The sequence below is a fragment of the Hippoglossus stenolepis genome, chromosome 12 (assembly GCF_022539355.2).
Source record: "Hippoglossus stenolepis isolate QCI-W04-F060 chromosome 12, HSTE1.2, whole genome shotgun sequence".
NCBI classification, from domain to species: Eukaryota; Metazoa; Chordata; class Actinopteri; order Pleuronectiformes; family Pleuronectidae; genus Hippoglossus; species Hippoglossus stenolepis.
Genome location: NC_061494.1, coordinates 19,244,998 through 19,272,258, shown reverse-complemented (window position 1 = coordinate 19,272,258; position 27,261 = coordinate 19,244,998). Strand labels below are relative to the sequence as shown.

The 27,261-nt window shown below is 43.4% G+C and overlaps 2 protein-coding genes across 2 annotated transcripts in view; both read right to left on the bottom strand.

Annotated features, from left to right (window-relative positions):
• Positions 1 to 26,562, bottom strand: part of camkmt (calmodulin-lysine N-methyltransferase) — a 100,348-nt gene extending 73,786 nt beyond the window's left edge. The window contains exons 1-3 of the mRNA XM_035172716.2: positions 26,204 to 26,562; positions 24,508 to 24,686; positions 24,086 to 24,150 (exon numbers count right to left, since the gene is read on the bottom strand). Coding sequence (XP_035028607.1) covers positions 24,086 to 24,150; positions 24,508 to 24,686; positions 26,204 to 26,365 — 406 coding nt within the window. The 5' untranslated portion in view covers positions 26,366 to 26,562. The remainder of the gene's footprint in view (positions 1 to 24,085; positions 24,151 to 24,507; positions 24,687 to 26,203) is intronic.
• On the bottom strand, positions 8,837 to 13,742 carry LOC118119050 (filaggrin-like). The gene is made up of 7 exons (XM_047342365.1): positions 12,897 to 13,742; positions 12,620 to 12,801; positions 12,286 to 12,409; positions 12,062 to 12,181; positions 11,851 to 11,937; positions 11,537 to 11,724; positions 8,837 to 11,369 (listed from the first exon to the last, which is right to left on the bottom strand). The coding sequence occupies exons 1-7, from the start codon at positions 13,098 to 13,100 to the stop codon at positions 9,287 to 9,289; spliced, it is 2,988 nt and encodes a 995-aa protein (XP_047198321.1). The 5' UTR covers positions 13,101 to 13,742; the 3' UTR covers positions 8,837 to 9,286.
• Positions 26,563 to 27,261: the final 699 nt, after the last annotated feature.

The window sequence follows — 27,261 nt, the reverse complement described above, 5'->3', positions numbered from 1 at the left end:
AGTGTAGTCTTCCTCTACTGCAGCATGGCTGTCAAATTACAGCCACTGCTCCCACCTTGAGGCCAGAAGAGGTACTGCAGGTCAGGGGAGCAACACTGTGGCCCCCCGAGAGGAAAAAGCCTTGTTCTGCTACAACTTCCACAACCTCCTCAGCCTTCTGTTGTTGATCACCGAGCACGCCACTCAACAGTGATAGTATTTGATCTACTACTACGTATATTAATGGTTTTCTGTTATGCTTTATTAGTGACCCTAGGATATTTTTTTACATAAAGTTCAAGAGTTTGGATTGTTCAAAATGAAACATCTGTATCCTTTATGTTTATTATTTATTCTACTTGAGATACTATATTATAAATGCCTCATAAACATTAAGTTAAGTGATTTTAACAATATATAAACCAATTTAGGAGTTTTTTAAAAGTTTACTTCCTTTCTTTTTGGGATTGTGTTGTTTTTATTTGATAGTAGACACTTGAAGGGGAAGACAAACACAAGGGACCACGGCCAGATTTGATATGAAATATGTGCGATGTCCAGGGAAAGAAGCACAGTCTCACACCGACAGACAGAAATACACAATGCTTCAAAATTATGTCAATAAACCAAGCTTATTGACAGTTTGGAGCTAACAATAGTGCCATCGTGTGAGTGTGTGTGTGTGTGTGTGTGTGTGTGTGTGTGTGTGTGTGTGTGTGTGTGTGTGTGTGTTATTGGCCGTGGTCAGGGTTGTTATGGCGATGACAGCACTTCTGGAGGCTCCTGGCCTGTTCCTGTGTGATTGTCCTCTGCAGGAAGTGACGTCACCTGTTTGTCCTTGTTCCCCACTGACACAGGAAATGAACCACAGAGGGATAGTCTGTCTGTCTGTCTGTCTGTCTGTCTGTCTGTCTGTCTGTCTGTCTGTCCGTCCGTCCGTCTGTCCCTCTGTCTGTCTGTCTGAAAGCTTCTCAGTACATCCACAGTCAAACGATGTCAAGGATGTTGGATCCTGTTTGTGTCTCACTTCCAAAGCAGCCGTATTACACCGCTTCTCCAGGCTACGCAGAGGTGAACATGTGCAAGGCTCATCCTGGGATGTGTTAAGCTTCTCCTTTTATATCTATTGAGATTTTGAGCATATACATAAATGACCTTTTATTTTCTGGGTAAACCCTCCTCCTGAAAAGATCGTACAAGCAGCTTGCTTAGCAGGCTTTTAAGATTTAAGAGGTCTCAATGAGCATTTGTAATCCCTGGGTAACCGCAACACCCTTCTCTGTGTAAGTGCCATTAATGGAATCGTGTAACTCAAGCCTTATACAACAGATAAACAGGGAATACAAACGCATCACTTAAAACTTAAAAAATCAGAAGTTTTCAGTACAAAGTTAAAGATGCTTCAGGCAAAAACAAATTCAAATTCACAAGAAGAATTCCACTCTCACATTACCTGAGAATAACTTACACAAATAAAAGATTTTTTTAAAAGTAAGTAGAGTGTTCAGCTCATACACAAACACTGACAGAGGAGTTTGCATCTTCACGTCATTTGTAAAAACTAGATTTGGGTTATTTTTCAATAACTAAAGGGAACATTTCTCCTTAGCTCTTTCAGCACTGTAGGACTCCTAATTTCACCACTACAGTATCATATGAGAATTTTAATAATACATGAAGCACCATAGATACAGTGCTAAAGTATTTTTTACATCTGCAGTACCTACTCTGAGCCTCTGGCCTTTTGCATCTGTGTGTGTGTTTATGTGTGTGTGTGTGTGTGTGTGTGTGTATGTGTGTGTGTGTGTGTGTGTGTGTGTGTGTATGTGTGTGTGTGTGTTAGGCTCACCTACTCCTCTCCACAAATGACAGCACTGTGGCTAACAAGCACTCCTGCCCGTTTTGACTGGGCAACAAGGGCTTAATGACAAGTCACATAACAATGGAGAGGAGAGGGGAGTACAGTAAAGCACTGCAGCCAATCTATCAGTCTGTCAAACAATAGCTAGTCAGCCCTGATCTTCTCTCATCTCCCTCATTGTGGCGCAGATAAACAAATGACACACACACACACACAAAAACACACACACACACCTGTGCAAATAGGGTCATACACACGGCAAATTCTTGTTTTCGCAAAAACAAGCATACTCATTAACAGAAACAGAAAAACATGCTCAGGTGTTTTTTACGACACGTGAAGATGAAGAAGCCCAACAAAGTGCAAACTCTCTGTCTCCCACACACATAAACACACACACACACACACACACAGGCAGTATAACTCGTGGTACAAGCAGGGTTTGATGACAGCCCCCTAACAATAGGGAGCAGAGCAGCCCAGCTATCTGCCTGTCACACAATGAAGGGGGCACTGCTGAAGAGGTTGTCACCACCAATACATGTAAACACACGCGCACAAACACGCTGAAAAAGAATCATCACGAAAATAAAAACATGAGTGTGTATCCCAGTGGCACACACACACACACACACACACACACACACACAAGCGGGGGTAATTCAGAGCGCTGCCATTTATGTGAAGAGCGCTCCGTTTTCCAGACTGTGAGTGGAAGTGAATTTGCTTTTTCTGTCGAGTGCAAGTCAGGTTGGATTAAACAACACTTGGCCAGTGCTGATGGGTTATCACTGTGCATCTGTGTGTGCATTTCTGTGTGTGTGTGTGTGTGTGTGTGTGTGTGTGTGTGTACTCTGATGATGCCCACAGGCGCCTGGCTTTGATGCAGGCAAATCTGTAGACAGCCCCCTTCTCCTGTCGGGACCCATCTCTCTCTCCTCTTCCTCTCAAGGTGTCCTTCCACTGTTTTCTTGCTCATCATCCTTCACTTTGTTTGCATCTCTTCACTCCTCTTCCTCCCCGTCCCTGTGTCTTCTCTCTACAGCTCTGCTCTCACTCGTTGTCTGAAGAGCTCGACAGCTCGTTTCCAGAAGTAATAAAAATCCTTTTAGCTGTCTGAATAGAGATTTGGATTTTCAGCCATAATATTGTAACCATCCAAGGTAGACGTACCACAAGCTTATATCCTCCTGTAGGGGGCCACGTGTTTGTATGATATAAACTGCATTTTCATAAAACACATGTTATTAAAGGGAAGTATAACACTACCCACAATCAGGTGTAGTAGCGATGTGTCTGATTCGCCGTTGCTACGGAAATATTTACCACAACCGCAAAAATCACGTTGGTTATGATCGGCTACAATCGGATTATTCAGTGTTACTACACTATGTTACAACACTTTACAAAATTCTATAAACACACAAGAGACAAACTACAATTTAATGCAACACTATGATAACAGCAGGGTTAATTCAAGAGGAAGCGTTAAAGAATAAGACATGTCACCTCCAACAGCTTGTACATACACAGGCCTTTGCAGATACGAGTCCCCCCCGCCCCGTCTTTCTATCAACCCTGTTTATTCTTTTAATCTAATGCAGATATACTCCGAAACCACCGAGAGCTTTGTTGTAACTTGTTACACTTTCATTTTCCCACTCATGTTATTATAGTATGGGGCTGTGTTTTCTCCGGGCTCTTGGGATGCCTCTTTATTGTGCTGAGCCAATAAAACAAAGACTCGGTTGCAGTGCTGGGTAGTAATTAACTGGTCTAATGAGGAATTCAGAGAGCACAGATATCAATATTGGAACAAAACCAGACTTGGGTTCTTTTTTTTTTTCTGTTGCCACTGACAGCCACGGAAACAAAGAACTGAATGATATCCCAGTGCTATTCTGTGACATTTTACTATAATAACGCTCGGGTTTTTAATCAAACTATTTCGACACATGAAAGGCAGCTGCCTCGGTCAGAGAAAAATTACTGAGAGATTTTTGAAGTAATCTTTTGGTAATGAAAGCATGCAGTCGGGCACGGAAATCAATGCCAAACAAAACAATTTAACTCGTAAAAAGAAACTGCTGCTACATTTCCTTATAGCACTTTCATTGAATGTGTTAATCAGCCATTCGTTGCAGTGAGGATGGTATTATAACTCACATGGTTTACACAGACTCACAGACTCAGTACACACACTTCCCATTTAAGGGGTTGATTTATTTAATGTTTGGAGTTGTCATCATCAATAAAACCCTGAAAAAGTAGTAATCCTTCATAGCTTTATATCCTGTAGAAGTATAAACATCATCCAAATGCTGTTATAAACACGAGACAGAAATCTTGCACTGGATGATGTATGATAAACAATTCCTGCTGCAGTTTAAAATCTCATCTCAGTCTAAACAGACTCTGGGATACAACTGACGGGGGTCAACACTGTTCATGCTCATCATGACTAAGCAATCAATGACAATGAAAACATAGAAATACACCACTCAAGACTACACTAGACGCTACACAGTGTCCGAGCAACTGACAAATATCTGATCCCCACTTTTTGATATATAATCTTGTAAACTCGTGTCCATTATGCGTCATTATGGTTATTTTTAAAGAGACATCAGACAACTGTCGTGCCCCTGGCGGTGGTATTACTGAGAAGGAAGGAGTATGTACACTGACGAGGTGAATTGAAGTCACTCTCCTGCTTTTGTTCCTCCATCAACTTGATGCTTTTCGTCTAGTGAGGTTGAGTTTTTGTAGAGTTCAGTCGTTCAGGGTTAGGGTTAGGGGTTAGGGTTAGGACTAACCCTAACCCTAACCCTTAGGCTTAGGGTAGTCAATTCAGCTGTTCCAAGATCTGTCTTTTCCATCAGTGGGGACAGATACCTGGAGAACACTATTCCCCACCTGGTTCTGGTTTGTATTTGTATTTGGGATTTATTGTATGAGACATGACTGTAGGGTCTTGTAAGGCCTTCAAGGTATCTGCTCTATCATCTTCTGCTCTTTCACACACTTCAGCACATCTGTAGTTCACCCCCCCCAAAAAAAAGGTGCTGAGTCTGACACTCAGTGAGTAACACAGATCTGTGAGTGTGCTCAATTGGGTGGTTTGAGGGAGCTGCAAAAAAAACGAGGGGTCCTGTGCTAAGGAAAAATGAATGAAGAAAAGGACCAAAGAGCCTCGGTAAAGGAGAGAAGAGTAGCACTAATGGTGTCTGGATTGAAGTTCCATGGATTGCAAGGCAAAGGATCAGAACATAGCACTTGATCCTGCAGCACTCTGGAAATTTTAGCCACGTGAGTGCTGATGACATAAGGACCCAACTGCCTGGTTCAGGACAGGAAAGAAGAGGATTGAGTGGGATTGCATCATGAACTGCAGCAGCAGCAATGCACTGCGGCCGCTGACGTGTGCTGTAGTGGATCTGAACACAACTAACTTGTTTGGGAAAAGTATGTTTGAACTCGTCCTGACAGCAGGAAGTTGATGAAAATGTACCACATTAATCTAAGTGACAGCAATGATTTTAATTTTTAATAAACAGTTTTTCCTTTTGGTTACCGTACCCTGTATTTTACACCAAAACTATTGAGTATACACAGATATTACATTTTTAAACCGGTGTCTAATGCAGAGTCATTTTAACCCGGGAGTGAATGCAGATTGTTTCCATTCCCATTGCAAACAAAAGATGTTCGTGTTTTTTTTGACCAGTGGAAAAAGGCCGATACAAAGTGTGCAGAGTTTTGAAAAGATGTTAAAAATGCAAATATACACATGCCTGTATGTTATAAACATTGCTATTGTGGTGTTTTCAGCATGCGGGTGCTATTTACTGTGTGTGCATTCAAGTGCTAGGTTTGCTTATGCGTTTCATGTTCGTGCACCAATGTGTGTTTGTGTATATGTGTGTCCGTCTGTGTCCCAGTGAGTCTAATGGTCCCCGGAGGCAGGCCAGCGTCCATCAGCAGACAGCAGGCATTAGTGCTCTGCCTGAGTATCGATGGACCACTGGTGCTTGACAGCGGGCCCCCCCCCCGTGGTCGCAGCACAGGATGAGTATATCTGCGGCTGTGTGTGTGCGTGTACTAGACAGAGTAAGTGTTTCTGATACATACGTGTATATACACACAGAAATAGAGAGATGTTTGTGTGTGTGTGTTTGAGAGACAGAGATGTCTGTGAGTGACCCCTGACCTCAGGCTATGTGTCACAGCTTTGTGTGTGTGTGTGTGTGTGTGTGTGTGTGTGTGTGTGTGTGTGTGTGTGTGTGTGTGTGTGTGTGTGTGTGTGTGTGTGTGCGTGTGTGAATGAGGGGCCGCCCGGCTGTCATCGATCTCACACGCAACAGGCCAGCACTTAACACTTGGACTGTAGCGACTAATACACTCACACCCTCTATTACTGCCCCACTGGAGGCACAGCGTGTGTGTGCGTGTGCATGTGCGTGTGTGTGTGTGTGTGTGCATGGCCTACTGCCAGACTCATGCTGCTGCTGTTCAATGGCAGTACAATAGATTACACATATAACAGTGTAATGATATATCTCTATTAGACATTCTCCTCTCCTGTCTCCTCGTCTCTCTCCACGTTCCGTCCATGTTTAACTTTGCTGAGCATGAAGAACCAGGAGAACAGGATCAGCACTGTTGCTCTATTTTTATTTCAAGACAGAAAACACCGAAAATCACCAGGAAACTCAGCAATATGAGAAAAACCACGGGCTTCTATTGATTGATATTTTTTATCCATTTAGCTTTAATTGATTCATTTGTATATTTTTCACAGCTGTCACCTGTGCAAGCTGCTTATCACATGTATGTTTTATTGTTGAATGAGCTCGAGCAGCGTAGTAATAAGTCGGATGACGCAGCATATAAAGCTGTTAGAAGGAGGCTGAGGTAAAAACAGGATTAGTCGACAAAATACAGGACATTTTGTTTACAGAGTGAAACCAATAATCAGTGTTGCTTCTTTTATCAAGGACCGTTAGAAAATATTGACTGTTGCAGCAATCGTGATGAATGTCCTCTAATTCAACCCAAACCATGATGTTTGCGGCCTAAACCTGAAAACTTGTTTTCGTGCCTAAACGCTGTTTAAAACTCCACTTCTCCTATGGGTCATGTGCAGCTGTAAGGGCCAAGCAACTTATGCAGCTGTTCAAGTTGGACTTGTTTAGTTTTCCGCATTGAGATTTAAAAATAACTGCTTTCCCATTTACAGAGTTTCAATTGCTAGAAGAATTATTCAATGTTTAAAATTCTAGAAAAAATTATAAATAATAATAAAATAAGCTTCAAAAGTCATGGATACAAAGCTGTTTATTTAACTGTCACTTTTCCATAATCCTTGTCCACCAATTTGGGCTGCGGACCAAAGCTACTCTGTCATTGTAAACAAAGCACTTTACCTGACAGTGAACACTTACGACAACAGCGGATCAGACGTACACAGCGACTCTAAATTGCGAGGCTCATCGTGTTATGGTGGGAAGGAGAGGCAGAGGCACAGAAGCTAAAACATCTGTAATTGCTGGTGATAGTAGCATCATAATAGAGCCTTTTTCTGACTATTGCAGACGATGCATGATACGACACACAACAATCAACCATACATCAAGGAGGGGAAGATACACAACAATATATCACCTACGGAACAACAGAAATGACCACGTGTTTGATACTGTGGCTGTAAATAAACTGTTTTGGACAGAAGCTAATGCAGGAGAGTTTCAACCAGATCACCAGGGTAATTTGGGTGAAGATTGAAACTGCCAATATTTCATCCCTACATGGTTTAAATGCTAAAAACAATGTTTATACTGAAACCATAAGTGCTGCAATGACGATAACTTGATTCTCCAATATGAGGATTCATGGTTTATACCATATCTAAAACCACCAGTCTCTCCCACACACACACGCACACTGTAAGTCTTGTCTTCATTCTTTCCAGTAATGGCTTGTCAAAGCAGCTGGCTAACTGAAGCTAAATATTGCCTTATAAACAACTGGGCATTATCCGTTGGGCTATCTAGCCTCTCACCGCAGCCGCCCAGGGGCTAATGTCCAAATGAGATGGTTCGTTTCAGCTCCCTCTGTCTCTCTCCCTCTCTTCCACTTTCACTTTTCTATGTTTATCTCCGTGACCTTGTCCTTTTTTTCCCCCCGTGGAGGTAAAGGACAGGAGGCAGGAGTGGTGGAGAGAAGAGGCAGGGTGAGGAGAGAGGAGATAAGGGGTGATGGCCATGGCTGCCAGGGGTTTTGTGTGTGTTGGAGAGGGGCATTAGAGGACAGAGAGGGAGGGAGGGAGACGTATAAGAGGAGACAGGAAGCTTTAGGCCATAGACCAAAGACCAAGCAGCCTCTTAAGTGATCTGATTGCCTTGCTTGAGAACTGCAGTGACCATGCTCAGAATGGTTACTAATAATACATCTCCATTTAGCCTGACCCTGGAAACATGCACATGAATACACACTCAAACACACAGGCAAACACATGCACTTATGCGAACAAAAGAGATCACTCTCCTGTCTCATAATGACAAACAATTAAAACTACACACAGAAATGCTTGAATAGAAAATAAGAAAAAACTAAAGAGAAATACCAACAGAATTGTGTGTGTGTGTGTGTGTGTGTGTGTGTGTGTGTGTGTGTGTGTGTGTGTGTGTGTGTTGGTGTGTGTGTGTGACGAGAATGGCCTTAAATGACGATCATTGATTAGCTTTAGGCCTCCAGCTCACTTAGGGCACGCCATGTGTTTCGGACTCACACAGAGGTACCCACACACACACAAACACACACACAATCATCATAAGTGAATGGTGGACTGAGACAGACAGAGAACATTGAAAGTAAAGAGCGGAAGTCGAAAAACTCAAAGAGCACGGATGAGGAAGTACGAATAACATGCTGATTAGAGAGTGAACGAAAAGATTTAGTGGAGGACACTTTTTTCTTTAGATATTTATTTATATATAAGACAGTACAAAATATTTATGTAAAAAACAACTTGATTTTAAACATTTTATATTATCAGTATTTTTTTAACATCTTTTTTTTCTTTCTTTTCTTTAAGGCTACAAACTTATACAGATGGGTGATAAATTAAACATCATTTAGTGTTTAGTGGCAAAGTCTTAAAAATCTCATACCGATGTTAAACTCTACGGATCTGCTGACTGTAAGGCAACAGTATAGATTTCACAGCATTTACAATAATCATCTGCATTCTTTGCATATATCCCTGTGCATTCATGCAGGTTTGTCCTTTAATTTGACTGCACTGACCTGTCCACTTTAAAATATGAATAAATTCAGGTGCACAAATCTGTGTTAAATGTGCAGTTTGATTTTATATTACAAGATCAAATAGCAGGTGTCGCTATCTGACAAGGAGAGGCTTGCATCGTCGTCCGGACATCATCATCATCGCCTGCTCTCAGTCCCGGTGCTGCCCGAAGGACCCGTGTTGTGGTGATGGTGCTCAGCAGGCCTGGTCCTCTGATCCGGCTGACTATGGCGAGTGTGACAATGATCATCTCTGCAGGTGGATCCGTCATTTATGCCTCTTTTCCTCTCATAGTCCCTGCGCTTGCTGTAGTAACGGTTTCCCTGGAACCTTCTGTCAGTATGTGAACAGGGGACCGAGTTTCTCTTGGGAGAAGGCACATCATCATGATCACCTTCTTTTCTCTTCAGTCCCGACTGAGCCTGATCCTCGGTCCGGGGGCTGCCCGAAGGACCTGTGTTGTGTTGGTGGTGATCAGCAGGCCTGGTCCGAGAATCATGTCTGCTGGTGCTGTCGTCACGGTTTCCCTGGAACCTTCTGTCAGTATGTGACCAGGGGACAGACTTTCTCTTGGGAGAAGGCACATCATCATGATCACCTTCTTTTCTCTTCAGTCCCGACTGAGCCTGATCCTCGGTCCGGGGGCTGCCCGAAGGACCTGTGTTGTGTTGGTGGTGATCAGCAGGCCTGGTCCGAGAATCATGTCTGCTGGTGCTGTCGTCACGGTTTCCCTGGAACCTTCTGTCAGTATGTGAACAGGGGACAGAGTTTCTCTTGGGAGAAGGCACATCATCATGATCACCTGCTTTTCTCTTCAGTCCCGACTGAGCCTGACCCTCGGTCCGGGGGCTGCCCGAAGGACCTGTGTTGTGGTGGTGGTGGTGGTGGTGGTGGTGGTGATCAGCAGGCCTGGTCCGAGAATCATGTCTGCTGGTGCTGTCGTCACGGTTTCCCTGGAACCTTCTGTCAGTATGTGAACAGGGGACAGAGTTTCTCTTGGGAGAAGGCACATCATCATGATCACCTTCTTTTCTCTTCAGTCCCAACTGAGCCTGATCCTCGGTCCGGGGGCTGCCCGAAGGACCTGTGTTGTGTTGGTGGTGATCAGCAGGCCTGGTCCGAGAATCATGTCTGCTGGTGCTGTCGTCACGGTTTCCCTGGAACCTTCTGTCAGTATGTGACGAGGGGACAGAGTTTCTCTTGGGAGAAGGCACATCATCATGATCACCTGCTTTTCTTTTCAGTCCCAACTGAGCTTGACCCTCGGTCCGGGGGCTGCCCGAAGGACCTGTGTTGTGTTGGTGGTGATCAGCAGGCCTGGTCCGAGAATCATGTCTGCTGGTGCTGTCGTCACGGTTTCCCTGGAACCTTCTGTCAGTATGTGAACAGGGGACAGACTTTCTCTTGGGAGAAGGCACATCATCATGATCACCTGCTTTTCTTTTCAGTCCCAACTGAGCCTGACCCTCGGTCCGGGGGCTGCCCGAAGGACCTGTGTTGTGTTGGTGGTGATCAGCAGGCCTGGTCCGAGAATCATGTCTGCTAGTGCTGTCGTCACGGTTTCCCTGGAACCTTCTGTCAGTATGTGACCAGGGGACAGAGTTTCTCTTGGGAGAAGGCACATCATCATGATCACCTGCTTTTCTTTTCAGTCCCAACTGAGCCTGACCCTCGGTCCGGGGGCTGCCCGAAGGACCTGTGTTGTGTTGGTGGTGATCAGCAGGCCTGGTCCGAGAATCATGTCTGCTGCTGCTGTCGTCACGGTTTCCCCGGAACCTTCTGTCAGTATGTGACCAGGGGACAGACTTTCTCTTGGGAGAAGGCACATCATCATGATCACCTGCTTTTCTTTTCAGTCCCAACTGAGCCTGACCCTCTGTCCGGGGGCTGCCCGAAGGACCTGTGTTCTGTTGGTGGTGATCAGCAGGCCTGGTCCGAGAATCATGTCTGCTGGAGCTGTCGTCACGGTTTCCCTGGAACTTACTGTTTGAACAGGGAAGAGAGTAATAATGATCAATCTTCCTCTTGCTGGTGCAGGGAAGTAGGCCGGTGTGTTGGGGCTGGGAAGTTTTTCTCCACTCGGCATAAGATGGAGGATTCTGCTGGACGAGGTTGGTAGCTGTGCACTGGTGCTGCACCAGTGGCCCGCACACAGCTGTGCTGTCAGAAGTCTGGATTTCCTTCTGACAGACTTCCATCATTTGAAAACAGGAACAGATACTGCAGGAAAAATAATTATTTCATTAGCTAAGTTTATTTATTTGTGAGATAGTGAAGATGAATAAGACATATTGTAAGGACCTGTACATGAACTGTATCCGCAGTAAAAAAAGGTACAAGTGGAATATATATAGAAAACATTTAACCAGATCACATCGATGACTTACTAGCTGCTTTGTTGGTCCATGCGGGCGAAGTGGAGCATGCTAATGAACTTATGCTCCAGCACCTGACAGGGTGTGGCCCTTGTGTTGGGATCGAGCTGAAGCATCCCCTTCAGCATGTCCACAAACATGTAGACATCAGAAATCTCTGCAATTCTATCTGCAGAGTTGTGTGTGTTGATTGGTCGGACCTAAAAGACAAACATGTCATCAGTTAGCTCCAGTAGCGAATAAAAAACCTCTCTGGGACATTCGGAGTGTTTTCTTTTAATCTTAAAGAAATAAGCTCATGATGAATGATCCAAAAGAAGACATACATCCACGAGGTGGTCCAGGGAGGTGAACTTTAAACACCTGTTCTCCATTGGCCGCATCCCCGTCTCTTTGCGGTACTCGTCTGGTGTCTGTTCAGAAAGTGTTGTTGTTAGCAGAGTACATCAGCCTTGCACAAATGTATAGAGGGAACCAAATATGTTACAGCAAGTATATAGACATATTTGAATATAATAAGCTGTTTCAGGTCGGCACCTTGAGTTTCCAGACCGAGGCGTCGGAGTTGACTTCTCTCCTGAAATATTTTGGAGTCTTAAGTCCATGGTTGAGCATGGTGACGGGGAGCTGACCCTGAGTCTCCATGATGTACTTGATCTGAAAGTACAACACAACTTAAAAATTCTACCGGAGTCAAGGTGAACTACTACTGATTTATGTCTATAGAACAGAAAACAGTGCACTTCAAGTAGTATGTGTACCATTTCATATTCACCCAACCCAGGGTAGAGCAGGGTCCCGAGGTACATAGCAGCGGCCATGCAGCCAAGAGACCACATGTCTATGGCATCTGTGAAGGGATTCCCCAACAAGATCTCTGGAGACCTGTCAGAGGAGCAAAAACCACACATAAACCATGACAAATATTTGGGTTGTTTTGAAGGACACCTCAATAACTCTTACTGCTGCGGGAACAAAACGCCTCGCAAAGACATTTGTCTCAATGGATAAAGACAGGATGTTTTTATTCTTAGTTTACGTGCTTTTTCAGTTAATAAGACACCACTAAGATCTGTCATGGTTCCAGCAAATTACCGGTATGGACGGGTCTGAACGTATGACCCCAGCATGGCAGTTGACACCTGACACGCCAGTCCAAAGTCGATCACTTTGACCCTATAGGGCTCCCGTAGCTGATCAACTAACATGACGTTGTCCAACTTTAGGTCTGCATGGACAATCCCTGCAGCCTTCAAGTGTTTCAGTGCATGGGCAACCTGAAAAGTTATTTTCATAAAAATGTCAACAATGTTCCACATGTATATATTTTCATACTGTGTTTTAGTGCAGAGGGGAAAACAGGTGGACACACCTGCTGGACAATTGGTCTTATCTCCTTCAGAAGGAGAGGTCTGAAATTTTGTTCCTTCATGAAATCCACAAGATTTTTGTCCAGGTGCTCAAACTCGAGGCAAATGTGTCCTCTGTCAATGAAGTACTGGTTCCACTGAACAATGTTGCATTTGTTCAGGTCCAACGATCTAAGCTTCGTCAGAGTAGCCACCTGGAGATACATGGCAGGTGACACAAAGATTGTTTATCAGCTTGACAAATGTAAACTTAAACAAGGCAGTACATATGTGTAGATATGGATGCAGGCTGGTATAATTCAAACTGGGATAAGCCCACTTACCTCTTGTTTTGCCACCTTCAAATTACCGTCCCCCAGTTTAATCATTTTTATGGCCACGGTCCTCTTGTCGTCCAGAGTCGTGCACTTTACGACCGTTCCAAAAGCGCCCTGTCCGAGAAATGACTGAACCTGGTACTTGGAAGTCCCAGAGGTAAGCAGGCCTCTTAGAGCCAACTGGCTGTCCTGGGCAGGAAGCGTGGCAGGCATCTTTCCTCAAATTATGGCGTTAAAATGAAGAGAAATGCTTTTTTTGTAGGTTCGAGAGCAAAAGCTGAAATGCTAGGACGAATTAACCTCTATCCTCCAGTGATCCCTTTGATCATGTCATATAGAGATATATAGTTTCTGTTCATAGCTTGTGGCTGTGATCATGTCATATAGGGATATATAGTTTCTGTTCATAGCTTGTGGCTTTGATCCCTTTGAACATGTAATATAGACTCTCTCTCTCTCTCTCTCTCTCTCTCTCTCTCTCTCTCTCTCTCTCTCTCTCTCTCTCTCTCTCTTCTCTCTCTCTCTCTCTCTCTCTCTCTCTCTTCTCTCTCTCTCTCTCTCTCTCTCTCTCTCTCTCATGTATTCACCTGTACATGTTGGTTACAAGAACTAACCCATAATGTGTAGGATTGAATTATTACTCACACACACAGTAACAGAGTCATACAAGGACTTAGAGCACCCCCAACTGGGAGACAATACTGACAGAGACAAAGTGAAGCACTGTACTGATGCAAACACAAGTTGTACATTGACATAAATGAGGCCTCTGGACATACAGTAGCTGACACTCACTGTAAGGTGTATGCGTACTATTCAGGTATCCTTTCTCTCTCTATTTGTTTCCCTCCCGCGCTCTGTACTTAGACACTTCACACCCCTTATGTGTGTGTTATGTAGCTTATAGTGTTTGTGTAATGTAGTTAGAGCTGAGCAAATGTTTCCCACACACAGTCCAAACAAAAGCCAGGTGACATTCACATTCACGCACTCTCTCTCTCACACACACACACACACACACACCATGAAAGAGGTGCAATTAGAGCATCCCACTCCAATTAACCAGCTCTCTAAACAAATCCACATTAGGCCCTCCATTGTGGCTGCGCTCGAAAACAGCCACTTGGGAAAGCAGCATAAAAGCTCCAACTGTATTTCTCCTGCTGGACACGTGTGCAAAAGATGTGTGTGTGTGCATGTGTCTGTACGTGTGTGCACGGACTGGCAGTGGTTACACACTGGCACAGAATCCGGGCTGTTGTGATTGTGTTGGTGATGGGAAGATTGTGCAATCAGTGGTGGGTGGAGAGTGAGAGGAGGCAGAGAAGGAGGGAAGAAGCACAGCAGAGAGGATGGAAAGCAGTGGAACAGGGAGGGAAGCTGTTAGCAGCAGCACACAACGAGGAAACTAGAACCTGTAGCACTGACAGGATGAGTCACAGCACTGCTCCCAGTTTACTTTACAAAGCTTCTCATCATATTTATATTTAGATATTTCTTACACCCACAGGGTTGTGATGAATGAGGAGTAGTGTAAATATACAAAATACACCTCATGCTTGATAGCTTTTTTGAATATTGTCGTGTTAACAATCAAACAAAACAATGCCACAGCTTGTACAAAAAAATATCATACCACTTGAGAAATTCAATACTGATTATGTCTCATAAAATTGTAATTCTACAGCTCACTTGCTAGTGTGTGTGTGAGTGAGAGAGAGTATATATTAGCCTCAGTGAGCACACACAAAGGTCTGTGGCGCCATGGCCCGCTGTGGTCAAATAGAGAGACAGAGTAGGAGAGAGGAGTGTGTGTGTGTGTGTGTGTGTGTGTGTGTGTGTGTGTGTGTGTGTGTGTGTGTGTGTGTGTGTGTGTGTGTGTGTGTATATATATAAGAGTGACAAAGTGCTGAAAGTAACTGTGAAGTTGGCACAATGTTCTTCAATAGTTAAAGAAAAGTTACAAGTTAATTAGCGCTTAATAATAATAATAAGAGATAAACCATGTGGATATGTTTTCACTCATTCATTTGTCTTTTTAACGTTTTCAAAATGTGAAATAAAATCGCATTTTATTTGTATGCAGCCCATATTCACTCATCACAATGTGACTAATAGATCTTAACAATCGGAACCAGATCCTCGGTCCTTTACCATCGAGGAGGGGGTTAAAAAACACAGAAACGTCAGAGAGGGTAACAAGTGTCCCTCTCCCAGGACAGACAGAGGCACGATAGATGTCACATGTAGCAGAGCATCAATGTTTAAAAGATTAATGCGAAAAGAAAAATATCCAACAGAGACAATATATCTTCCTTTTCCAAAGTTGAAGCTCTGATATAAAGAGAATAAAGCTCCCGCACAATGTGGCAGTTAACAGAACAGCCGAGCAGCTTCCGGACCCTCAGCCCGAGGCCCCAGAGAGATGCTGCAGCTAGTTAGTGATGAGTGCAGTGTCTCTGAGGGCCACTTGAAAATCTGTTAACTTTCCCCTCGGAGGCCGATGCTAACTCACATTAGCATTTAGCACACCCATTAGCGCCAAGTGACAGTTAAAGGCCCCCGTGGGTCTATTTAGAGTCTCCAGACAGAGAGAGACTGTCAGAGTGAACAAGTGACTGAAGCAGTTTGTGCATTAAAGCCGTACAGTGAGTCACCAAGCAAGTTAATGGCTTCTTAGCTAAATAGCAAACACATTAGCAGTGTTAAGCAAAGACGTGTTGACAGGCTGAAGGCTGACGGGCAGCTGCTCCATCTCTCTGTTGGGGATTCTTGACAAACTAGAACTATGGCACTGCGGTTGTAGGCCCCGGCCAACCAGTGCAGTTTCCCTGTACATATTTCTGCATACTTTTTTTCCAGGTTCATATAAGAAATTTTAAGAAATTCCCTCAAGCACTCATGAGATATCTCATTCAAGAGGCCAAAAACATGTTTGACCTGTGGCAACCGAAATGTAATGAGTGAATCCAGGTGAATTGTACCAGATGTAATGAAATTCACTTGACCTTTGACCTCCAAGCACCAAAATCTAAATCAGTGCATCTTTGAGTCCATAACTTCCTCCTATTAAAAATATATATTTTTTAAATCCTTAAGAGGTGACACAGAATTTCCACCTCACTCTTGTTCATGTTGACCCTCACTGTCTGTGCGTAGAGTTTCAGGGTGATGTAAAACAACTCAGATACTTGAAGGCAGCTTTGAAGACTTCCATTAAAATAAATCCCAACGTAGCAAAATAATTTAACTTTTTGAAGTATTCCAAGCTATGATTACCACAAGAGTTGGCATAGCAACTAATAAGCACTGTCGCACTTTCTTGTTCATCCTCTAGCTTTTAACACATTTAAATTTTTTTAACTGTTTTGCATTAATGAAAGCTTCAAAGGGAACAGCACGGAGTAGAGTACAGTATATGTTGGTGATGTGGCGTGTTGGTGGAATGATGATTTTGTGTGTGTGTGTGTGTGTGTGTTTTAATAGGGCCGGTGTAGGCTGAGCTTAGGCACCATGGTGGGACATTGCCAGGAGGGGCACACACACTGGGGTCGGGTGACTTAAATGGAGAAAAATCCAATAATTGTATCTGTCCAGAGGGAGGGCGAGCTTTTAGGCAGGGGAGCGACCTGTTATTACTCTTTCTTTTTTCTTTCACTCTTTCATTTCATCCCCTAATTCTAGGGTGAAGGGGTAACCTAAGAAAGGGAGGGACCGGAGTGGGGAGACATGAGGGTTACAGCCTGAGCTTGCTGTTAAAGTATGTCCTTGTAATTAGCTGAGTATTAGCAATGGTGACAATGCAGGAGCACTGGGCAGGGAAGCACCCTTTAACGCTCTACTCATTTCCTGAACTTAATCCCCACCGCTTACTGGTAATAGTGCACACACATCTAGACACACACACACACACACACATCTCTCTCTTTCAGTCATGCACAAATTCACATAATCAACTGCTGGCTATAATGGGAGAGGACTCCCTCAGCAAAGCTACACCCAACTGCTCACCTTCAATCCCTATTGTGCTCAAAGTCATAATGGTGCTTTACTGCAGGGAATTTCTTCTTGCACGTGCATGTGCGTGCATGTGTGTGTGTGTGTGTGGGTCTGTGTGTGTGTGCAAGTGTTCATTTATGTCAGCATCTGCACATTAGCATCAAGTTGTGTGACTGTTTACTTCTCCGGTGTCAGGAAGACTCCAGCACCCAGCAGTACTTGGGGCGAGTCCCTGTTTCGTGTTGTCTCTGGTGAACGGATGGAGGAGACAAGAAGCGAAAATCAATTACTTACAATTAAGTCAACCGGCAACTCTTTCAATGTGCCCTCGAGCCACTCAAGTCTTGCTTACGCTGCCTCCAACCCCCAACCGCTGCACCACAGAGTGAAGCACACACACACACACACACACACACACACACACACACACACACACACACACACACACACACACACACACACACACACACACACACACACACACACACACACAAGACACATCCACGTACTGTGTGACTATCTTTTTGTATTTAGTGGTTAAACTATAGACTAAGAAACAATTACAAAGGCAGCAGATAAAAATCAGTTCAGGAGTATTTCAGTTTTATTGAACTGTTAAAAACATACAAAAGGAAGCAAACATCATATCATGTGCCGGGTTATTATTCACTTGGCTTCTTAGAAACATCTTAAAAATCTCTAAATGTCTATCATAAGTATTTCCTCTACATTTTTTTTACAGGAGAAAAAATATTTCATTTGAAAGCACAGAATGTATTTAACTATATAGTGGGAAAAGCTACCAGCTACTTCCACCACATTTACTGATCCCTGTTAACCACTTTGCGGCCTGTACCATTAAAAAAACACTGTAGCTCATTGTGATTCTAATGATTTAGATCAAATTAACCCCTGTCGGACCACAGCATGTAAAACAACAGAGCGGTTAAGTCTTTGTGAGAGTAATATGCAGAGTAAAACCAATGTGTGACTACAAATCTGTCTCTTTTGTAATCGAACACAAGCTCCTGTAGGTATTTTAGCTCATTTCCAACAACCTAAGCCGTCTATTCACTCTCTGCTGAAGCATGTTAGTGGGGTATCAGGGTTGGATATTATGAGGAAACATTCTAAAGCCCAGTTGGGGTTATCTGATTTTCATTTGAATCAGCTCATGCGGAAGAATTTCTTTACATCTTAAAAACTCTGATACCACTGACTTCACAATGTCGACTTGAACAAATGTCTGGAAAATGAGTTAAACACGAGTTAGGACGGTTAAATGAGGGAATGTTAGTGCTTATAAGATATTCTTCAAAATGCCACACACATATTTGAAGAAAATTTTTAATTCTAGAAATTACAAAAATTAATCAGGTCTCGATTGACTTGTGAACAAATCAAAACGTGATCTGAGAACAAACTTAGGAGAGTATTGCTGGTTATAATCACTATATAATATGAATAATATTATAATATATATATATATTATAATATAAATAATGAGGAATGGAATTTATAGAAATATTACATATTCCTGGCAAAGGAGCAATTAACAACGGCTCAAAGGAATAAATAAAGATATAGAGAATATGAGCAGGGGCCTGTCTATTTGAGTCAGGGGAAGCGTGTGTCATATTCTTGCTCCACATTGATTTTTGTTCCATTAGCTTAAATAAAAATCAGACGAGCCACCTGAGCTCAGTCCAGAGCACACCAGTGGAGAACCATTTCTATAGAGAGCATGTTATAAACAGCGCAGAGGGGGACCACAAACCTTGTCATTGACACAACAGTCTGAGTGAGCGTGTGTGTGTGTGTGTGTGTGTGTGTGTGTGTGTGTGTGTGTGTGTGTGTGTGTGTGTGTGTGTGTGTGTGTGTGTGTGTGCCTGCCAGCTCCCAGTCTAGCTCTATTGTCTAACAAGGTCTAATTAGCACTATGGCACAATGAATTAGCATAATTATGCAAACAGGGCTCTGCTGTAGGCTTGACACAAGGGGAGGCTACGGGGGGGCACCTATTACAACACACACACACACACACACACACTAAGAACACTTGGACACAACAAGCAACACATTAAACACACACACATGCCTGTGATAGATCCACTGGATACAGAAGGCACGCACACGCACACACACACACCCACACACACACACACACACACACACACACACACACACACACACACACACACACACACACACACACACACACACACACACACACACACACACACACACACACACACACCTCTCATGTTCACTGATGATTGGCTCATTTGATCGGACATTTATCTGCCACGTTCAGAGACAAAACACTGTCGTAACAGATGCTGACACTTCCTGTAACAAACAGTCGCCACGACACACAACACAACCACACACACACACACACACACACACACACAGACACACAGACACACACACACACACACACACACACACACAGAGAAATGACCTGCTAACATTCTGGGCTTATAGTATTTACAGCGGGGGTGATAGGTGAAGTCGGTGGGAGATAATAGGGACGACTGAGCGACCAGGCATTCAGACAATGACAGCTGGAGTGAAGAAGGCTCTATTTAGCTTCATTAGGATGCCTGGCTCTTGATTACTAACACACACAAAGACATAATAGTGCAGGAAGAGGGAAAGCACCGCTCTGAATGAGATTGAACTGCATCAGTGGCGCTAAAACCTGCAGCAACGATAATATATTCCTGTTTTCTACGTGTGTGTGAGTGTGTGTATGAGCAGTGTGACCTCTGCCTGCAACATGAACCCAACAAGTAACTCTACAAACCAACAAGTCCTCTTACCAAAAGCCCTGCAATGTCAACAAGCTTTACTTAAACCCTCTCAAAGCGCGACACACACACACACACACACACACACACGCACACACACACACACACACACACACACACACACACACACGCACACACCTTCTCTGATGCATTCGTACTCACCCAACCCCAAGGGCCTGCATTGTGCTCTACAGTCCTGATCCCTCGCAGGAAACAAGCACCCCTAAAACCCCAAACAACGCCGCCACAAAGCTGCTCTTACAATTACAAGCCCCCTCCGTCGGCTAAAGAACCGGGAAGGTCGGAAGTTCGGAGTTCAAATAGTTCAAAGTGATCAAGAACAGTCTGAAATAAATAGGCCCCCAATCATTCACCGACAACATAATGAGCTACAAGTGTAACTGCAAATCCATGACTTCTGGATGGCCACCAGAGGGGGTGATATGTACTGTGACCTCTCATCACGTGTGAACACAAATTAAAACATATATCTGCCATAACATTAAAACATTTATACATATTTATGTTTAATTAATGTGTTGTCTTTATGCTTCAAAGAGAAATTTAAAGAAGTTATTAAAGTCCTATTTTAATATCCTTCACCAGCAATAAAACTTTGCTGGAGAAAAATACAGAATAATAAAATAACAGACTGACATCAAAAATAAAATTTCAATAAAATAAAATAAAATGCTACGATGTTGATAAAAAGGAAACTCAAAGCCAGTGAGAACATGTGTCTTCAGTCTAACAGAAGCAAATCAAATTCCAAGTTCAGTAGCAGACACTTTCTACACAGGCTACAGATTCCCACGACAGAGGAACAATCATCCATCTTTTATTATTCCACCTTTTGCCCGATAACATTGAAAATTGATGCTGGTAAAATACTGCATGGTTATGTTAATTCATTGCAAAACGAATAAAAGGTGACCCACAGCAGTAAAGTGAAACCCTATGGGACTCGTATAATTTGGGCCCAGTCAGATGCACGTCCTCAGTGGTACCTAAGAAGTCATTAAATGTAGTTTAGTGATTTCTACTTTCATTTCTTTCAGTGCAGAGTCTTCTCAGTCATATGCTGCTGTCTCTGCAAACACTCTCCACTGCTTACAACATCTTCATTGAGACCCCTCTCGTCTGGAAATAAAACCATTGACTGCAGCTTATCGTCGCCTTAAGAAACAACATATTGTTCACATACGTGCACAGTGGTGGGACAAACACAATGGCCGGGCAGAGAGCGTCGTGCTGAGAGGGGGGGGGGGTGCGATTTTAAGCTGAGTCCACACATTTTGGAGGCGGTGAGCTAATCCGGCCGGACTTTTTAGCCTGCTATTCAGGAGGACAAGGACCCCTAGGATCTGGACTTGTCCGCACCTCAGGGGAGGGGGATTATCAAGATAGCAGGAAAGGTGGAGAGGGTGTGATGGTGGCCGGAGTGAAAATGGGTTTATTAGCAAGAGGGTGTAGATTTGTGTGTGTGGCTGTGTGTCTTTGTGAGGAGCACAAAATACTAGGTGTAGGTGTGGGTGTGCGAGCGAGTGTGTGTGTGTGTTTAGAGGGGATTCTCTCCGACCACAACCCCCAAAAATATACCCCTGAGCTCTGACAGGGTCGACTCTGGGCCTTTCAGAGCCTCCTCTCAACCAGCCCTAATTGATCTCACGCATTACTAGTCCCAAACATGGGATGGAGAGGGAGATGGCTGGCTCATTGTCTGAGGAATGAGGTCCCCTTTGCTTGTGGCTCTCCACTCCTTGTGCACGCTCACACGCGCGCACACAAACACAAACACACACACACACACACACACACACACACACACACACACACACACACACACACACACACACACACACACACACACACACACTCCACCTCTGGCATGCCCACCCACCATTTCCTCTTCTCCCCCCCTTTCCACTCCTCTATGCTCTCATCTCCGGCTGTGCTAATCCACCGGCCAAGTCAGGAACTCAGTTACCCATCTGGCCGAGCATGACTCAAGCTGGGAGGGGAGAGGGATGGAGGGGTGGGAGGGGAGAAGGTGGAGAAATGAGGGGGTAAGAGGGGCAGATTGGGAAAAAAGGGATGAGGGTAATACTGTGCACAGCCAGAAATGAGGGAGGAGAAACTGGGGCAGGTGTGTTTATACTAGTTACTGAGGAAAAACTGAAGAGAAAGACAGAAGAACGGAGAGAATCAAAAATCTGTGAAATACAAAGAGCCCAGCGGGAGCTGCCAGAGTCGTACAAGGACGATGACCTCTTCTGTAGCTCGCTAAAGAAAAAAGTATTGATCCTATTGTCTCCTTGTAGAGAAAAGGGATCATCCGTTCTAGCAGCTCTGTCGTGACTTATATCGTCTGATCCCAGTGTGCAGTGAAGTAGCCTCTAGACATGGTCTTCACCTCTGACACTGACTCCTGAGGAGCCATCTGGCTGGTTAACACTAACACACCATGTTCGTCATCACGTGCCTGTGAAGACGGATCTTTACGCAAACAGGTTCAGAATTAATGAATACATTTTTTTATCCGATTATAACGTCTATGGAGCAGCATCTTTTATCTGTTTTGTTTTATTGCCCTTTTAAGTATGATGGCTTTTCTATCATTTGCTATCTTTGCACTCATATTATATTTTGTGCTGCAACTTGTAACTCTGGCTTTGAAAAGTGCTTTAGAAAAACACTTTATTATTATTACTATTATTATTATCACACCCATATTTGTATTTTCTGCATCAGCACATTTGCTGCAGCTGTTTCTAATGATCCTTGTCTTGATTCTGCAATATTTCATGAGGTGCAGTGAAAGACAAATTCCCTCTGAGGTGGACAATAAAGTTGTATTTTATTGTCACTAATCAGTGACTAACCAAAATATGGGTTAGGGTTAGTAAAACAAGAAATGCACATGCACTGACAATTATTTTACATGCTATTAAGTACTTAAATCTATATATATATCTTGTAACTGACATAATGTAGCCTACACCACCGGTACAAAGGAAAGTAGTACACTTGGCCTTTTCAGGGACAAAGAAATGTGTACATTGTACGTGTGTGCCGATCCACAGACACACACACACACACACACACACACACACACACACACACACACACACACACACAGACACAGACAAACACAGACACACAGTGACATTAGATACTCTGTTATCTCAGGCTGTGTAAAAACCACATCATTTGGTTTTAACCAACAGAAAGGATGTACGTGTTAATTTGCATATAGAGCAGGGAAGTGAGATCTGATCACAAATGGTCACAGGAGAAATATTCAGGACCCATGTTGTCCACTTGTGATGGGATCTCTCAGGACAGATGTTGATACTCTGGTGCATTAACAGGAACAGTACTGCACAGCAGGAGGTACTACTGTATATCTCTATCAGAATGGTTAGAAAACCGCACAGGTAACAAAGGAGAACAGACTGGTTGGTCAGAGATTCATCGAACTGTAAAATAATGACCCAAGATGAAGAGGAGCAGCACAGTCTCTGAACTGCATGGAGCTGGTTTGTGATGAGCTGGACAGGAAGTGAAAGCAAAGCTACAAGTGCATCAACGGAACACGACAGAGAAAACTGAATTAAAGTCAGTCGAGCTTCACAACATGAAGGTCAGAATCCAGGCTCGTGTTTGGGAGGATGCTCCTTCTCTCTGTATCACAGACCATGTGCAGATCTGTCGGAGCTTTGTTTCCTCCCAAACCGCTCATCACTGTCCACTGAAGTAATGAGAAGACTAAAGTGGGATTTCACCCTAAAGGACGTCTGAAGGTAGTTGGGAGGAATGAGCACATGACACAAGCCAAACACTCCCATTCAGAGAGAGAGAATCAAACCACCAGCATCAAACCATCAATCAAACAGGAACCGCAAACAGCATGAGTGTGTGTGTGTGTGTGTGTGTGTGTGTGTGTGTGTGTGTGTGTGTGTGTGTGTGTGTGTGTGTGTGTGTGTGTGTGTGTGTCAGTAAAACGCACAGATGCATCACATATAAAATGACTTCAAGTATGAAGATCAAATTTGTACTCACAGACGTTCCCAGTGTTGTCGAAACTGTTGAGCACTTCATTCACCCTGAGAGGACCCAGGTTATCCCTGAGAGAAACACAAATAGAGACAATTAGACAGCAGCAGAGAAGAACGTGTGTAGTGCTTTATATATAATAATAATAATATTAATCACCATTGTAGACTCATGGCTTTGTTCTAATGAGAAAGTATTTGATGTGTCGTGTATTTACAGTTCTCGAGGACACGTTGGGCCTTTACCAAACCAAACCTTTACCTCGATTACGATTAATGATCGAATCAGTTCATGATCTGAGGTCAGCCATGTGTAAAAAACATTTTATAACACTGACTTTTACCTAAATAGTCTGATGTGCTGTGGTATAATATATAGTTGTGTTGTACTGTACTTGTGCCATCATGAAACTAGAGTTGTGTGTGTACCTGAGTAAGGCACTGTACTCTGGAAAGCACACACTTCTGTACTCCACCCACTGGTCATCTGAGGTATCACTGGGGTCTTGTGTCACAGGCCTTTTCCTGCTGAAGAGGTTAAACGTGGCGAACCTGCGAACAGATGCCTGTTTGACCTCTGGACTGTCGGCCGACGACTGACGCAGCACCTGAGGGAGGTACAGGAGTGGAGATACAGGGGAGCTCGTGAATTTTGAGTTCCACAAAAAGGGCAAAACGTTTAAATCCCCTTATGAGGTCGGAGGATATTCAGAAATAACCACTTTTCCTGTTTTGGCTGTGCTACATTTCAGCTGTTTAGAAGTTCAACAAATGTTATATCTTTAATTTCTAATGGAAGTGGTCTGATCTTCACACTGAAGAGTCTGAAGCACAAAGAGTGTATTACTGTGCCAGGTGGAAACAGTGCAGAGTGTGAGTTAGACCCACTCCTGGGAGCTTTTCCTCTCAGCCAAGTGTAACATCTGTCTAATGCCCATCTATGGGGAAAAGGTGAAAAGAGCTACTGCTCGTGTGTGTTTGAGGTTCTTGTGCAAGTAAACAGTAGGTAATGAGTTTCTGGGGCCACATGAGAGAGAGAGAAGATTCTAACCTGTGGCAAGTTTATGGATGGATTCAAATGGGTGTAATTCCTAAATGGTTGATGTGATATCTTTGTTAAACGTCTTGAAATAAAAAGCTGAAAGTCTACACGCTGTATATTGTTATATATCAGTTTAAGTTGTGAGTTACATGATAAGTCAAAGCAGATACTAGTTCTACTTTGTGGAAAAAAATTGGCAGAACAAATGACAGGAAGAAAAACTGGTAACTACAGCTAATAGTAACAGATGGACACAGCCCTCCTCTGATAATATTCAAGGTCCCCCTTATACAGCTTGAATCTAAACATGTGCATCAAACTACGTGAAGTACAAACAAATCTCATGCAAATCCCAGTCAACATGACCTGGTAACATCTGATTCTATTAGTCAGCAATTTGCAACACAAACAGGGGGCAGTGTTCTTAAAGACGACAACAACAACAGCAACAGTACTTTGATTTGACCCTGATTGTGTGCTATGTTTTGAGTACTGCTGCATACTTATATGTCCTGTGACTGCATACTTGTATGTTCCGTCTACTTATACATTTACACCGGGGATCTGAGAGAAACGTTATTTCACTCCCGTCCATGTGGCAGAATTGACTAAACAAACATTTGAGTAATGTTAGAATAAGCTGCTGTAACAGTGTAAAGGGGAAATAGGACACAGCTCCTAGTTCATAACATTACAGCAACTATGTCTGTGCAGATTCTCAGTCATCCAGGTCATTGTAACATCCAAGTGCTACAAACAGGTCCAATGGACTTGGTTGAGTTTCTTGAAGATGTTTCCTCTCTCATCCAAGAGTCTAAAGAAACTCAACCAAGTCCAGCTGACCTGTTTTTAGCAATTGGATGCTACAACAACTAGTTTCACAAGTGTATTTTATTTGTATAAAATATAAAACTAGTCAAATGCAAAATCATGTACCAGACAAACCAAAACACAGCGACCTGTGTTGCTCCTACACTAAAACATTTGCTGACGCCTGGTTATGAGGAATAATAACTGAAATATAAATCTCCATCATCTCTAAAAACACATTCCACGCTGTGTTCGCTCCTGGGAAGATCCTACCTGTCTGAGCAGGGTCCACCGGGCTTTGGCCACATCACCACCGCAGCTCTCGGTCCTGGAGGAGCGGGAGTCGGCGGAGCACCTGTCCCCGTTTACCTCCATCCTCCGGGGGGAAGCCGGCTCCTTCTCCTCCTCCGCAGCACCGGTACTGTCCCTCTCCATCGTGCCTGACCGCTTCCACACGGGGATCAACTCGCCGGCTGCTCGGCTGTCACGCGTATCGGTGGCGACAGGAAGGAATAAAGCTTCACCGGCCGGGGAATCACCGCAGGCAAATGCGTGTGACTGTTTTCACCTGTTACCTCCACGACGATCACGGAGTCACGCTACTTCCGTACACTTCAGGTCGTCAAGGCATAGCAATGGATTGTCGAGTCTCTGGTGCAGGATTCCACTGGTGCAGATACATACAGTGGTGGGATTTACTTCCTTACTGTACTTGTAATGTACTGTGTTTATGTATTTTATGTAAATAGAGGGAAGTGAGGATCTGTGTTGGCCTCCAGCTATTTAAATTTTAAATTGTATTGAATTATTTGCTTGAATCTGCTCCTTTTCATTCAAGATCTGAGCTTTTGTGTTTACATTTAAATTGTTTTTTTTTGTCGATGAATGAAATAAACTTACGCATTAAAGAAATGTATAAATAATGTGTATTTTATTCATTTATTTACTTTATTTGAAGATGTATTTAAAAGGGTCCTCATACACAAAACATTAGTTAGTAGGCAAAGTCAGTTACCAGCCAAACAAGCAAGCACAAGCTAGATTAAATAAATCGAGAATATATAAGTTTATACAATATCATCAATGAAATACACACATTAGCTCTCTCACTATCTCAAAGTAAACCCACTAAAAAATAGATAAATAAATGAGTAAAACAGGTGAATAAATCAAATAAAACATCAAAAATGCAGTGTACATCGAAGCAAAAACATACAACTTTACAGAAGGAGATTTATTTTGAGGTAGGGTTCCACGGTGGCTGAGAGAACTCAACGCACTGCAAATGAGGAAAACACATGCAAACAGAAAAAAACAACTTCTTCAGTTTG

Excerpts from the sequence above, each read along its gene's own strand:
- LOC118119050 (XM_047342365.1), bottom strand. The coding sequence starts at position 13,100 with ATGTATCTCCAGGTGGCTACTCTGACGAAGCTTAGATCGTTGGACCTG. Across the intron at positions 12,410-12,619 it reads GTTCAGACCCGTCCATACCG|GTCTCCAGAGATCTTGTTGG; the intron begins GTAATTTGCTGG and ends CTCCTCTGACAG. Across the intron at positions 12,182-12,285 it reads GGTTGGGTGAATATGAAATG|ATCAAGTACATCATGGAGAC; the intron begins GTACACATACTA and ends TTGTACTTTCAG.